At 40.0% G+C, this 15995-nt stretch overlaps 1 protein-coding gene across 1 annotated transcript in view; it reads right to left on the reverse strand.

Annotated features, from left to right (window-relative positions):
* Positions 1 to 15995, reverse strand: part of SNRNP40 (small nuclear ribonucleoprotein U5 subunit 40) — a 38412-nt gene that overhangs the window by 20795 nt on the left and 1622 nt on the right. The window contains exons 2-4 of the mRNA XM_007128470.3: positions 14567 to 14696; positions 13238 to 13331; positions 11429 to 11594 (exon numbers count right to left, since the gene is read on the reverse strand). Of these exons, the coding sequence (XP_007128532.1) occupies positions 11429 to 11594; positions 13238 to 13331; positions 14567 to 14696 (390 nt within the window). The remainder of the gene's footprint in view (positions 1 to 11428; positions 11595 to 13237; positions 13332 to 14566; positions 14697 to 15995) is intronic.

Consider the following 15995-nt stretch of genomic DNA (forward strand, 5'->3'; position numbering starts at 1 on the left):
ATGCAGCCAAAAATAAAATAAAATAAATAAATTTATTTAAAAAAAAAAATAAAAAAGGAGCAACACAGGGACTTCCCTGGTGGTACAGTGGTTAAGAATCCACCTGCCAATACAGGGAAATGGGTTCAATCCCTGGCCCGGGAAGATCTCACATGCTGCGGAGCAACTAAGCCCGTGCGCCACAACTACTGAGCCCTTGCACCACAACTACTGAAGCCCACGCACCTAGAGCCTGTGCTCCGCAACAAGAGAAGCCACCACAATGAGAAGCCCGCACACCGCAACAAAGAGTAGCCCCACTCGCTGCAACTAGAGAAAAGCCTGTGTGCAGCAGCAAAGACCCAATGCAGCCAAAAATAAAATAAAATAAATAAATTTATTTAAAAAAAAAAATAAAAAAGGAGCAACACAGGGACTTCCCTGGTGGTACAGTGGTTAAGAATCCACCTGCCAATACAGGGAAATGGGTTCAATCCCTGGCCCGGGAAGATCTCACATGCTGCGGAGCAACTAAGCCCGTGCGCCACAACTACTGAGCCCTTGCACCACAACTACTGAAGCCCACGCACCTAGAGCCTGTGCTCCGCAACAAGAGAAGCCACTGCAACGAGAAGCCCGCACACCACAACGAAGACCCAATGCAGCCAGAAATAAAATAAATAATTAAAAAAAAAAAAAAAAAAAAAAGAGCAACAACAAACTCTGGAGAGCATCTAATTTCCAGAGTTGCCACACTATAATATTCAAACGTTCAGTTTTCAACAAAAAATTATGAGGCATGAAAAGAAGCAAAAAAGTATGGCCCATACAGAAGAAAAAAAAAATAGTCTTTCAACAAATGGTGCTGGGACAAGTGGATGACTACATGCAAAAGAATGAAGTAGACCCTTACCTCACACATGCAAAAATTAACTTGACATGGAACAAAGACCTAAATGTAAAAGCTAAAATCATAAAATTCTTAGAGGGAAACATAGGGGTAAATCTTCATGACCCTGAATTTGGCAATGAATTATTAGATATGACATGAAAAGCACAAGTGACAAAAGAAAACAGATAAATTAGACCTCATAAAAATTAAAGACTTTTGTACATTAAAGGATATTTATCAAGAAAATGAGAAGACAACCAACAGTGGGAGAAAATATTTGCAAAACATATATCTGATAAAGGTCTAGTATCCAGAATATTATAATTCATAAGATTTATAAATAAATATAAATAATCTTATAATTTAGCATGAAAATCACAAAGAGCCCAACTAATAAATGGGCAAAAGGACCCGAGTAAACATTTCTCTTTAGAAGATATAAGCACATAGAAAGATGCTCAATATCACAAATTATTTGGGACATGCAAGTCAAAACAATAATTAGGTATCACTTCACACTCACTAGGATGGTTATAATTAGAACACACACAAACACAGAAAATAACAAGTATTGGTGACGACGTGGAGAAATTAGAACCCTTACACATTGCTGTTGGGAATATAAAATGATGGGGCTGCTACGGAAAAATCTGGACGTTCCTTATTAAACAGAGTTACCATATGACTCAGCAGTCCCACTCCTAGATATATACCCAAGAGAAACGAAAACAGGTGTTCAAACAAAAACTTGTACATGAATGTTTGTAGCAGCATTGTTCATGATAGGTAAAAAAGTAGAAACAACTCAATATCCATCAACCGAGGAATGGATAAGCAAAAGATGGTACAGCTATACAGTGGAATATTACTTAGCCATAAAAAGGAATGAAGTACTGATAATGATACAACATGCATGAACCCTGAAACCATATGCTGAAAGAAACCAGACACAAAAGGCCACATACTATATGATTCTATTTATATAAAATGTTCAGAATAGGCAAATCCATAGACAGAAATAGATTAGTAGTTGCCAGGAGCTGGAAGGTAAAGTAGTGACTTGCTTAATGGGTATGGGGATTCTTTTGGGGGATGATGGAAATGTTCTGGTATGGGATTGTGGTGATAGTCACACAACACTGTGAATGTACTAAAAGCCACTGAATTGTACACTTTTTAAAAAGGTTAAAACAGTGGATTTCATGTGAATTTTACCTCAATTAAAAAAATTATGGGAGATATCAGAGAATGTCACATATAGAATGGGTTGGTTCATTCACATATAAGACATACTGAAGGGAATATATACTAGATCATAGTATAAAATGTATTCCTTAATGTGGGTTGTGATAAATATATTTAAAAGTTACTGTGCATAAACTATCTAGACGAGGAAACTAAAGCCCAAAGAAGGAAAGACTTGATGAAGAATACCTAGGAAGTCAACAGCAAAATGAGGACTAGATTTTAGTACCGTTTGATTCTATTACATTACATTAACATTGCATTAATTTAAAAGTACCAAAATGTGTGCTCATTCCTTAGAATAACTAAAGTAATATATGCTTGTTTAAAAAAATTAACATTTTTTTTTAGTTCTGTTTTTTTTTGGCCATCCCTCGCAGCTTGTGGGATCTTAGTTCCCTGACCGGGATTGCACCCGGGTCCTCGGCAGTGAGGGCGCAGAGTCCTAACCACTGGACCACCAGGGAATTCCCAACACTTACTTTTTTTTTTTTAATTTAAATAAATTTATTTATTTATTTTTGGCTGTGTTGGGTCTCTGTTGCTTTGAGCAGGCTTTCTCTAGTTGCAGCGAGTGGGGGCTACTCTTCCTTATGGTGTGTGGGTTTCTCATTGTCGTGGCTTCTCTTGTTGCAGAGCACAGGCTCTAGGCACACGGGATTCAGTAGCTGTGGTGCGCGGGCTTCAGTACTTGTGGCTCATGGGCTCTAGAGTGCAGGCTCAGTAGTTATGGTGCATGGGCTTAGTTGCTCCACTGCATGTGGGATCTTCCTGAGCCAGGGATCGAACCCGTGTCCCCTGCATTGGCAGGCAGACTCTTAACCACTGCGCCACCAGGGAAGCCCCCAACACTTACTTTTAATGGCAGCTTGATTCATTAATAATAGAAGAGGAAGAAAGATGAGGATTAGGTATAACAACTCTAGATCCTCATACTCCAACTAACCAATTTGCTTCTTTTTTTTTTTAAATAATAAACTTACAATACAACATGGGTCTACATTTTTAAAGTGTGGATAGTAGGTCCTAAAGATGGTTCAGTAAATGACTGACAGACTTGAGAACCATGAGGAAATGTCTTAAGAGTATGGGTCGGCGTCCAGAGCCTGTGCTCCACAACGGGAGAGGCCACAACAGTGAGAGGCCTGTGTACCGCAAAAAAAAAAAAAAAAAAAAAAAAGAGTATGGGTCATTTCATTCAGAGGAGAAAGACTTTGGGATGACTATGTTCTAGGTTTTAAAGGGTTGTCATAAAAAAAAGAAATCAGCCATGGAATCATAGTAAAGGCCAGGGGTTTAAATTCCCTGTGGTAAACAAGTAGAATATGAGTTGTCTCTGTGCCAAAGATACCTCTTCTTTCCAATTCTCATGGTTTAGGATGAAAAGTAGTTTCTAATTCATTGACTGAAACATGAACTAAAAAGGCTTAGTGTTACTCAGATCAATGGTCCAAAAAGAGTGCTTCACTCCTCTTCTAGAGACCCAACAGCCAACCCCTGCCCATCAAACTCGCTGGCTATAGAATGAAGTCCAAACCTCTTAGCTTGGAATTCAAGGTCTTGATAATCTAGCTCCCACATCTTACCAGACTTACTACAATCTTTGTCTTAACAAATATTCTCTACTCAGGTCAAATCAATCTATGTCTTTATCGTAAAAGCTATGGTAGCCATTTAAAGCTTGATTCAAATATTTCAGAATTTTAGTTCCAGACAACCAAAATTTTTAAAGATTATTTTATTCTGAAATATTCACTTACCAAAAAAATTGTAAATGAGAACATTTTTTTGCCTAAATCATTTGAGTTGCTGACCTAATGCCCTGACACTCCTAAATACTTTAGTATATTTAGTGCGCTTGTCCCACAAGATGTTCTCCTACGTAATCTCAACACAACCATCAGAATCAAGAAACTAACACCCATACATTACTACCATCCTCAGATCTCATTCAAGTTTCACCACTTGTCCCAATAGGGTCTTGTATTGCAAAAGGATTCAGTTCAGAATATGCTGAATTTATTTATTTATTTATTTGTAAATACTTACGTGTTTATTTGGCTGCACTGGGTCTTAGTTGCGGCATGCGGGATCTTTAGTTGCAGCATGCGAACTCTTAGTTGCAGAATGTGGGATCTAGTTCCCTGACCAGGGATCCAACCCGGGCCCCCTGCATTGGGAGCGCAGTCTTAGCCACTGGACCACCAGGGAAGTCCCCATATGTTAAATTTAGCTGTCATGTTTCTTTAGTCTCCTTCAGGCTGGAAGAGTTTCTTAGACTTTCCTGGAGTTTCATAACCTTGACACTTCGCAAAATTACAGGACAGTAATGTTCCTCAATTTGTGTTTGTCTGATGTCTTCTCATGATTAGATTCAAGTTATTTGGCAGGACTATACTGAAGTGATGTTGCATTTTCATTGTATCCTATTGAGTGGCTCACAATTTTCATTTGTCTCATTACTAAAACCATTCAAAACTATTTTTTTTCTTTTAAATTTGGCTGCACCACGTGGCTTGCAGTATTTCAGTTCCCCGACCAGGGACTGAACCCAGGCCAAGGCAGTGAAAGTGCTGAATCCTAACCACTAGACTACCAGGGAACTCCCATAATACTCAATTTGATCATTTAAGAGATTCCTCTGGCAAGCTTTTTTGCATAAGACATTCTAGGCCCACCGTATACTTTCCCTGCCCAGACCTGAAATAAGGAGCCCTTTTAGTGGAAAATGGTATTTAAAGGCCAAGACCTATACAGTAGACGTGCTCATTGGTTTTGGGGTGTTGTTGTTCCTAGACCCTCTAAGTGGACAGTTAAGCAATATATGCATACATAGGTGCACACACATACATCTACAAACACACACTTACATCTAAGTTTTTTTCCTACACTTATCTGTTTATATATTGAATGTCATGAGCTCACACTGATACTCTGAATTCGATACTGACAACACAAGATGCATTTTAGTTTTCTCTTTCTGTATTGGTAAATCCTTTCTCTGACAGTGAGAAATCTGCCCCCCATTATATTTACTTATTTGATCAGGCTTCCTGTATGTAACCAATCTCCTACATCCTCTTCCAGCTGTCTCCTGAATGCATGTCCTCTTTCCCTGTTTGAATGTGATTCCCATTCTGGGCTGATTCTATGTGAAACCCCTCCTCACCCCATTTGGGTGACCCCTCTGTGTGAATGCTCTCTTCACTCTGCTCTGGCTCTAATACCACTTTCCAGGCTGCCCTTCCTCAGGGACTCCATCCTTGTCTGAGTCTGCTCAGCCTCAGACTCCCTACCTGAACTGCTCCCACCCTGTGTGGGCACCCTCAACTCAGGCTCTGACACCCACACTGTCTCCCCCACACCAATACGTAGATGACTCTTTGACCCTGCTACGGCACTGACTCTCCATGCTGGGCTCCTCCCTCCGGTTCCCCACACTGGGCCAGCTACATTGTGGATGCCCTCCTTACCCTACGCAGTTTCCATCTCCCTACACTGGATGCAGATACTTCCGCATCCGGTGTGGATGACCCCGCATCCGGTGTGGATGCTCTCCTTTCATCTCACTTGGGTTCTGACATGCCACTCTGGGACACTCTGGCCTATCCCCACCTCTAACCCAAACACCTTTCCTGCTTCGGTCTATGTAATGGTACCAGGACTTGAACTGTTTGTAAAAGGGAATAACATATGATTTCACTTAACTGCTTCATTAGAAGAAAGAATGGATTGCTGAAGATGGTTTGAAAGGACTGGTATGGACAATGCTGAGGATACCACTTCTAGACTGAAAAATACAAGAGGGCTTCCCCGGTGGCACCGTGGTTGAGAGTCCGCCTGCCAATGCAAGGGACACGGGTTCGTGCCCTGGTCCGGGAAGATCCCACATGCCGCGGAGTGGCTGGGTCCGTGAGCCATGGCTGCTGAGCCTGCGTGTCCAGAGCCAGTGCTCCGCAACGGAAGAGGCCACAACAGTGAGAGGCCCGTGTGCCACAAAACACAAAAAATAAATACAAGAGTTATTGAAACCTCTGCTTTCTGTTGAGAACTCTGACAAATAAGAAATATGACATATTCCTTCTTAGATAAGCACAAGTTATTAAACTTCTATACTTATAAACCTAGCAACAGAAAGCAACAATAAAGCATTCCAACTTGGCAAGTAACTAAAAGGCATATGTAAAAGGCTGTTCAATGAAGCAGTAATTATATAAATAATATATCGAAATTAAAAATAAAGAATGGGTTAAAAGTCACTTTAAGTAATGTGACACATTGCACATTTAAAAAATACTGCCTTGAAAATAAATACTGCCTTGAGTATGATTATTTCAAACCATGTTTAATTAAGGGAGAAGAGAAGCAAGAAACTGAAAGAAGGAAAGAGTAGAAAAGAAAACACGTATACAGTGGAAGGTAGTAGAAAAAGAAAAAGCTAAGGAGAGATGGAGATAAATATGAGCACAAAGACAAAATGAAACAAAGTCAGAGAAAAGGTAAAAGAAGAAAAGGTGAAACTAAACAAGAATAAGTTCCTAAGGACTTCCCTGGTGGTCCAGTGGTTAAGACTTCATGCTCCCAATGCAGGGGGCCCATATTTGATCCCTGGTCAGGGAACTAGATCCTGCATGCTGCAACTAAAAGATGCTGCATGCCGCAACAAAGATCCCACGTGCCGCAACTAAGACCCACCACGGCCAAAAAAAAAATAATAAGTTCCTAGATGGTTACCATAGCAAGCCCTCAATAAATGTTTGTTAACAAAATTCATTAGGGCACTCTTGTCTCTGCCTTTTGAAATGCCAATTAGCAAATCAGCTACTGTTAGGTCTCTCCAACTATAGTACACCTACGTTAAGACCTCTGGGAATTTCATGCGCAACTTGTGAAATCTGAACAAGATCGAGGGATCACAGCAATGTCACCTTTTATAGTTATGAGACAAGTTAACATTGCTGGAAACTGGGTGAAGAGTAAATGGGATCTCTGTATTATCTCTTAGAACAGCATAAGAATCTATAATTCTCTCAACAAAGGAAAATAAACCTATAAAAAAACAAAAACAAAACAAAACAAAAAGACCTCTGGGAGTTACTCCTAAGCCACAGACTCTCAGCCAAGCATCAAGGGGCCCAAGTGATTGTTTATTACAAAACCATTTAGTAGAAAACATCTCAAAGCAGATAATCCAGTAGGTCAGTGTCACCACCTTTAATTATGAAAAAAGGCAAATTCATTTAAAAAAGCAACAAACAATCACAAGTTCAGTGTGATTTCTCAGATGTACTCCTTTGAAATCCCTCCCTGTTTAATCATAAAAAAAAAAAAAAATCCAGAGTCAAAAACTAGTGCCAAAGAAAGAATAAAATGGTACTACAAAGCAGCGTGTCCTGTGTGCCCCTGAAATAGGTTACTATTTCTAGGCCTCATTTTCCTCATTTGTAAAGTGAGGATGCTGGAGGAGATCAGTGGCTCCCAAAATGTCATACCTGCTACATCAAATCACTTGAGGAACCCATTTAACATTCTGATTCTTAAAAACACAATACCATTGATATTAGCATCCAAAAAAAGAGAAATACTTAGGTGTAAGTGTAACAAAATCTGTACACGATCTCTATGCGGAAAACTTAAAAACTCTAATGAATGAAATCAAAGTAGGACGAAATAAATGGAGAGATATTCCATGTTCACGGGTAGGAAGACTCAGCATTGTCAAGATGTCAGTTCTTCCCAATTTGATCTACAGATCAATCATACTGATCAATGCAATGTCAACCAAAATTCTAGCAAGTTACTTCATGGAAATCAACAAACTGGAGTTTATCTGGAAAGGCAAAAGACCCCAACTTGCCAATATAATATTGTACAACAAAGTTGGAGGACTGACACTACCCAACTTCAGGATTTACTATAAAGCTAGTAATCAAGACAGTGTGATATTGGCAAAAGAACTGACAAACAGATCAATGGAAGAGAATAAAAGGCCTAGAAATAGACCCCCATAAATACAGTCAATTGATCTTTGACAAAGGAGCAAAGGCAATACAATGGAGCAAGATAGTTTCTTCAACAAATGGTGCTGAAACAACTGTATGCCCACATGTTAAAAAAAAAAATGAATATTTTTTTGCACCTTTCACAAAAATTAACTCAAAATGGATCACAGACCTAAATGTAAAATATTAAAATCCTAGAAAGTAACACAGAAGAAAACTTAGGTGACCTAGGGTATGGTGATGACTTTTAGATATAACACCAAAGGCACAATCCATGAAAGAAATCATTGATAAGTTGAAATTCATTAACATTGAAAACTTCTCTGTGAAAGAAAATGTCAAGATAATTAGAGGACAAGCTACAGACTGTTGAGAAAATATTTGCAAAAGACACATCTGTTAAAGGACTATTATCCAAAACACAGTACAAAGAATTCTCAAATTCAACAATAACAAACACGGACTTCCTGGTGGCACAGTGGTTAAGAATCCGCCTGCCAATGCAGGGGACACAGGTTCGAGCCCTGGTCTGGGAAGATCCCACATGCCGTGAAGCAACTAAGCCCGTGCGCCACAACTACTGAGCCTGCGCTCTAGAGCCTATGAGCCACAACTACTGAGCCTGCATACCACAACTACTGAAGCCCGCGTGCCTAGAGCCCGTGCTCTGCAACAAGAGAAGCCACTGCAATGAGAAGCCCGCGCACCGCAACGAAGAGTAGCCCCCGCTCGCCGTAACTAGAGAAGGCCTGCATGCAGCAATGAAGACCCAACGCAGCCAAAAATAAATAAATAAATAAGTAAATTTATTTAAAAAAACAAAACAACAACAAACAACCAGATCAAAAATTGAGCTAAAGAACTTAACAGATATCTCACCAAAGAAGTACACAGATGGCAAATAAGCATACACAAAGATGCTCAACATTGTGTTACCAGAGGAGGAGGGTAGAGGAAGTGGGAATTGGAGAAAGGTGGTCAAAAAGTACAAATTTCTAGTTATAAGATACATAAGTACTAGGGATGTAATGTACAATATGATGACTATAGCTAACACTGCTATACGATATATAGAAAAGTTGTTAAGACAGTATATCTTAAGAGTTCTCATCACAAGAAAAAAATTTTCCCTTTTTTTTTCGTTTTTGTTGTATCTATATGAGAAGATGGGATGTTGGTCAAACCTACTGTGATAATCATTTCACAATATATCTAAATCGAACCATCTTGCTGCATGCTTTAAATTTGTACAGTGATATATGTCAATTATTCTCAATAAAACTGGAAAAACGATGTTCTACATCATATATCATTGGGAAAATGCAAAGTAAAATGAAAGTAAGATACTACTACACACCTATTAGAAAGGCCAAAATCTGAAACACTGACAACACCACATGCCGACAAGGATGGGGAACAAAGGAACGCTCATTCATTGCTGGTAAGAAGATAAAATGGTGCGGCCACCTTGGAAGACAGTTTGGCAGTTTCTTACAAAACCTTTACTGCACAATCCAGCAACTGTGCTCCTCAGTATTTACCCAAAGAGTTAAAAACTTAGGTCCACACAAAAACCTACACACAGATGTTTAGAGCAGCTTTATTCATAATTGCCAAAACTTGGAAGCAACCAAGATGTCCTTCAGGAGATGAATGGATAAATAAACTATGGTATATCCAACAATGGAATATTATTCAGCACTGAAAAGAAATGAATTATTAAGCCATGAAAAAACATGGAGGAATCTTAAATGCATATTACTAGGTGAAAGAAGCCAATCTGAAAAGGCTATACACTTTATGAGTCTACCTATATGACATCTGGAAAAGGCAAAACTAAGGAGACAGCAAAAAGATCAGTGGTTCCCTGGGGTTGAGAGGAATGAATAGGTGGAACATAAAGGATTTTTAGGGCAGTTGAAATACTCTGTATGATACCATAGTGCCAGATACATGTCATTACACATCTGTCCAAACCCATAGAATGTACACCACTAAAAGTGAACCCTAATGTAAACTATGGACTTTGGGTGATAATGACATGTCAGTGTAGGTTCATCAATTGTAACAAAGGTACCACTCTGGTGGGGGAAGCTATCCATGGTGGGGGCAGTGGTTATACAGGAAATCTCTGTACCTTCCCCATAATTTTGCAGTGAACCTAAAACTGCTCTAAAAAAACTAAAGTCTTGGGACTTCCCTGGTGGTGCAGTGGTTAAGAATCCACCTGCCAATGCAGGGGACACGGGTTCGAGCCCTGGTCCGGGAGGATCCCACATGCCACGGAGCAACTAAGCCCGTGCGCCACAACTACTGAGGCTGAGCTCTAGAGCCCACGAACCACAACTACTGAGCCTGCGTGCTACAACTACTGAAGCCACACACCTAGAACCCGTGCTCCACAACAAAAGAAGCCACGGCAATGAGAAGCCCACGCACTGCAATGAACAGTAGCCCCTGCTCCCCGCAATTAGAGAAAGCCCACCCGCAGCAACAAATACCCAATAACAAAACAAAACAAAAATCCCATTCCAGACCTACTAAACCAGAATCTGGGTATTTTTAGCACGTCCTTCACGTAATTCTGATATGCATACAGGTCAGAAATCATTGGACTAAATGACTTTTAATACCCCATCCTGTTACTAAAACCATGTACTGTATAGTCGGTATATAAAACCTTTTTATTATACTGACTATAATTACACAACAGTCTTGAAAGGCATGTATATTATTGTCAGTGTTCTAAAGACTGATAAGCTGAGGATCAGAAAAGTGAACTGGGGCTTCCCTGGGGGCGCAGTGGTTGAGAGTCCGCCTGCCGATGCAGGGAACACGGGTTCGTGCCCCGGTCCGGAAAGATCCCACATGCCACAGAGCGGCTAGGCCCGTGAGCCATGGCCGCTGAGCCTGCGCGTCCGGAGCCTGTGCTCCGCAACGGGAGAGGCCACAACAGTGACAGGCCCACGTACCGCAAAAAACAAACAAACAAACAAAAAACAGTGAACTGCCTATGGTCACACAATTAAGTAAACAGCTAAGTCAAGAATCCAATTATTCTTGGATGGTGGTCCGTTTTATTCCAAGTCACAATGGTTCAACACAGTTGTAATATTATTCTGTAGGATACCTAAAAAAAGAAAAATACCCTCAACTGCTTATTATTTTAAACATATTTTAAATAGTGTCTGTTTTGGGAAATGTCTGATGAAACAAAGTTGTGGAGAGGAGGGTAAAGCACAGGTGGGAAGACAAGATAAGGTTCACATTATGTCACCTCAGAAACCCTCAACACACAGACAACACCCACCTTAACTGTACCGTCGTCACTGCCAGTGCAGACAAGCTGAGGACCCCTCCTGGCCGGATAACAGGAATTCACAAAGGAAGTGTGCCCCTTCAGTCTTTTAACCCTCTCGCCTGTTTCACTATCCCACACCGCCACAGTTTTATCTGTGGATGCTGAGAAGAGCATACTAGAAGGTGAGAGGAAGAACAAAAAAATAAGTGAAGACAAGGAATAGCACTCTATCTTCCCCACTTGCCAAAATGTGCCAAAGTTTTCAAGATCACTAACATGTTGTGCTCTGACAGCTTGGCATCTGATGCTGGAATGCCTCACCTTACATAACAAAATCCTAATCATGCTCTAGACCGAGTTATAAGGTCTACCCTACGAAATGTAAAATAAATGTCCCTCTGTCAGTCCTCACATTATACATCTAATACAGCAGTCTTCTCTATCTTTCCTTCCTTTTTGATATACAACACTTTACACATCCTTCCACTTGGAAATGTTTAATCACTCCCTGCTACAGAGGTGAGACACACTGTAGCAATTCCTGACCCAATGGCTTGGGAACTCTCTTTCTCTAAAACTCAAAAGCTTTTGTCTCTGAGGAGGATTTCTAAGTTATGATTGAATTTACAATGCTTTCTTTACTCAAATAGGAAAAATGTATACAAGGCTATGTACCCAGTTGTTCAGGGAACCCTAAAATTTTTAGAGGTCAGAGCTGTAAAACAATAAATGTTTACTGAAATACCAAAATGGGATTAATTAATTTTGTATAACCACATTTTTATATTATCTGTAGTTATTCTAAAGTTATGCAATTGTTAAAATATTTATAATAAATAGTATGTTATAGTAAACAGATATGACAGGTGAATAACGTTAAGGGTAAAAAGCAGCAGACATGATTGCACAGGTAGTTCTTTTTTTAAAAATCTGGCTGTGCTGTGTGGCTTGTGGGATCTTAGTTCCCCGACCAGGACTGAACCCACGCCACGGCAGTGAAGGTGCTGAGTCCTAACCACTGGACTGCTAGGGAACTCCCATAAGTAGTTCTAATATATACAAAAAAACCAAACTATTTTGAATAGGAAAAAGGCTTGAGAAAAACATAATATTAACAGTGATTATCTTTGGAGTGGTAAAAACATGGGCTATTTGGTCATTTTCCTGCTTTTTTTTTGAGTTTTCTTGAAATAGATTATTTTATTATTACTTTTAAAATAAAAGTCGCTAATTTCTATATATGTAAATTACATTTTATGTCTTAAAATTTTTTTTTCTGTGATGTTGATATGTTAGATAGAGGTGATGTGTTTATAAATGCATACATGGAACAATAAACACCTTACTTGGGTTACAGTGATAGGATAATAAAGTGGTTGTCCAAAATGCAGTTTTATGTTTTTAAACATCTTTATTGGAGTATAATTGCTTTACAATGGTGTGCTAGTTTCTGCTGTATAACAAAGTGAATACGCTATACATAAACATATATCCCCATATCTCCTCCCTCTTGCGTCTCCCTCCCACCTCCCTATCCCACCCCTCTAGGTGGACACAAAGCACCGAGCTGATCTCCCTGTGCTATGTGGCTGCTTCCCACTAGCTATCTATTTTACATTTGGTAGCGTATATATGTCCATGCCACTCTCTCACTTCGTCCCAGCTTACCCTTCCTCTTCCCTGTGTCTTCAAGTCCATAAAACACAGTAGTTTTTGACAGCACAGTCTCCTGAGAGAAAACTCAGGGATGAAATGTGAAAGGATGCCAAGAAGAATTACTATAAGAAGCAGCTGTCACCCACTATGCAGAACACTCACCTGCCATCTGTGTTATAATGCAGTTCCATCACTGCTCCACTGTGTCCCTTCAATGTAGCATAGTTATCGCAGTCACCATAGACATTCCACAACACTGTTAGGGGACAGGGGTTCTGTGAGCATTACTAGGCAAAAGAAAACTCATTATTGGCCAAGGGTACTTATGAATTCACTAGAACAACAGTTCTGAAATTATACTCCTTTGGAACACTGTTAGTTCTATTAGCTAGATCAATTTTCTTCACATTAAAACAAAAATAATGCAATATTTTCACATTTCATAAAATAAAAACATTTTAGTTAATGGCTATAATTTTTTAAATCTTAAGTGTTTCTCCTGTACTTTTAAAAAGCTGGCACTCACAGTTACTGTCTGCTATGAGTAGAAGCAGACTGCAAAATGATGGTACTTATGGGAAACTTTGGAAGCTGCAACTGACTTGAAGGTCACAGGAGAATGACTTTATACTACATTCACTCATTGCAAATGTACTAAATACCTATGCCAGGTGCTGGGGTAAAATAAGGTAAATGAAGAGACACAGTTCCAATCCTTAGGGAGCTTGGTCCAGCACAGAGGGAAGTTCGATGAGTGTTATTAAGGAACATTCTATAAACAATAAGGTATTTAGAGTTATTTTCCTGCTAATAAAACTGTTTCTAGTTTGCTCAATGAAATTAAGCAAATCAGTAGTTCAAGTATGTTCTGCAAAGATTCTTAAGCCTTCCAGAGACTTGGGCACTAGTAAGTTTAAGGAACACAGAACTAGAACACCAAAATCAAAACAGACATCATCCACCCTGAGGCACAGTTATAAGCAAAGAGCCAAAAGACTCTTCTTGACTAGTAGCTGAGAATCGGGTAGCAGATCCTATTGATGGACAGGTAGATTATCCAAGTGAGTTGCCACGTCAGGATTCCCTCCTTCCTTTCCAAATGCTAAGATTCTGAGGGAATGGATCAAGAGGAGAGCCTCAATATCTTTGGGAAAAAGTTGCCTCTCTCCTCTTTACTCCCATTAGCCTGTTAAGCCTAGATCTCCAGTCTTGCTAAATCAGCTCGAGATTTGCCTCCATGAGGACGATGTTCTCAAACTAGAGCGACTCACTTTCCAACTGGTAACATAATTCCTTCTGTATTTACCACATGGACCCTGAGTTCTACACCCCAAATCATTCAGCATTTTCATGACCCTATTTTAGCATATTAGCCACACAGTTTGTTATGTGACCAACTTAGACTTATACTCTCTATGGCACTGAAGGTTTTAAAAAGTAATCACTATTTGGCAGAGAGCAATTACTCCAGATTCAAAAACTATGCCTTACATATCAGTCGGTCAAATCCTGCAGATGCTAAAGTGGATCCATTGGGGTGAAACTTGCAGCAATACACTTCCCCTTCATGTCCTGAGAGAAGCATGATTGGGGCTTGAAGGGAGGAACATCTTGGAGGCCCCTAAACAAAAGCGAGAAGTACAGAGTAGTCACTACATACAGGCAAAGGAGACTAAAAGGTCACGGAATGGGGAGTATAAAGAAAAGACAAGGGAAACTGACTGAGTGTATTTCTCCTGATTTAAAGAATGGCAACTCTTCACACATAACTTATGTCTCCAATTTGATACTCTCCTGCTGAAGTTTCCAGTGTCTATCAGTTATACTAACTCTCTTCCTCCCTCACTGTGCTCCCATCCCATACCCAACTTTTATTTATTTATTTATTTATTTAAAAAATTCAAGCGCTCAGTTGCCTGCTTGCCTCCTTTCAAATTTGACCTCATTTCTTAAGCTGAGTGCCCATATTTTTGTCTTATCATTGTCCTACATCATTTTTAAAAAATTAATTAATTAAATTATTTATTTTTGGCTGCGTTGGGTCTTTGTTGCTGCGCGTGGGCTTTCTCTAGTTGCCGTGAGTGGGGGCTTCTTTTTGTTGCTGTACACGGCTTCTCATTGCAGTGGCTTTTCTTGTTGTGGAGCACAGGCTCTAGGCGCACGGGCTTTAGTACTTGTGGCATGCGGGCTCAGTAGTTGTGGCTCGTGGGCTCTAGAGCGCAGGCTCAGCAGTTGTGGCGCGTGCACTTAGTTGCTCCGCAGCATGTGGGATCTTCCTGGACCAGGGCTCGAACCTGTGTCCCCTGCATTAGCAGGTGTATTCTCAACCACTGCACCACCAGGGAAGCCCTATACCCAACTTTTAACTGCTCAAACACATTAAACTAATTTCTGCCTCAGGATCTTTTACGCTTGTTGTTGCCCCTGACAGGAACCCCCTTCCCCTAGATCTTCCTATGTGTGGCTCCTTTCAAATGTTTCCTCTTCACAAAGTCTTTCCTGGAACACTCAAGCTCAAGCAGCACCCTACCTCCCCTCTGCATTCTATCAACCCTACTGTATTCTCTTACAGCACCTATCACTATCCGAAATTACCTTGTGTGTTTGTTTACATTTTGTTTCCCCTGCCTTGCCACTAGAAAAGCTCTGTGAGTGCAGGAACCCTACCAGTGTAATTCTACACTGTTTTCCCAGTTTCTAGTTTGATGAATGAATGATTGAACTAAGCTTTCCCAAAACCCTGCAGGGTACAGTTATTAAGCAAAGTAGTTTTGATTATGGTCTTGGACATTAAGCCTAGGCTTGGGCAATTCAAAGAAACCTGGGCTGATATTCTTACTTGTCAGATAGAAGAACAACTACACTATTAACAATCTCCAAATCTCTTCAGTTTTCCAGCTTACTCATTTACTCAAAAAAT

The sequence above is a fragment of the Physeter macrocephalus genome, chromosome 3 (genome assembly GCF_002837175.3).
Source record: "Physeter macrocephalus isolate SW-GA chromosome 3, ASM283717v5, whole genome shotgun sequence".
Taxonomy (NCBI): Eukaryota; Metazoa; Chordata; class Mammalia; order Artiodactyla; family Physeteridae; genus Physeter; species Physeter macrocephalus.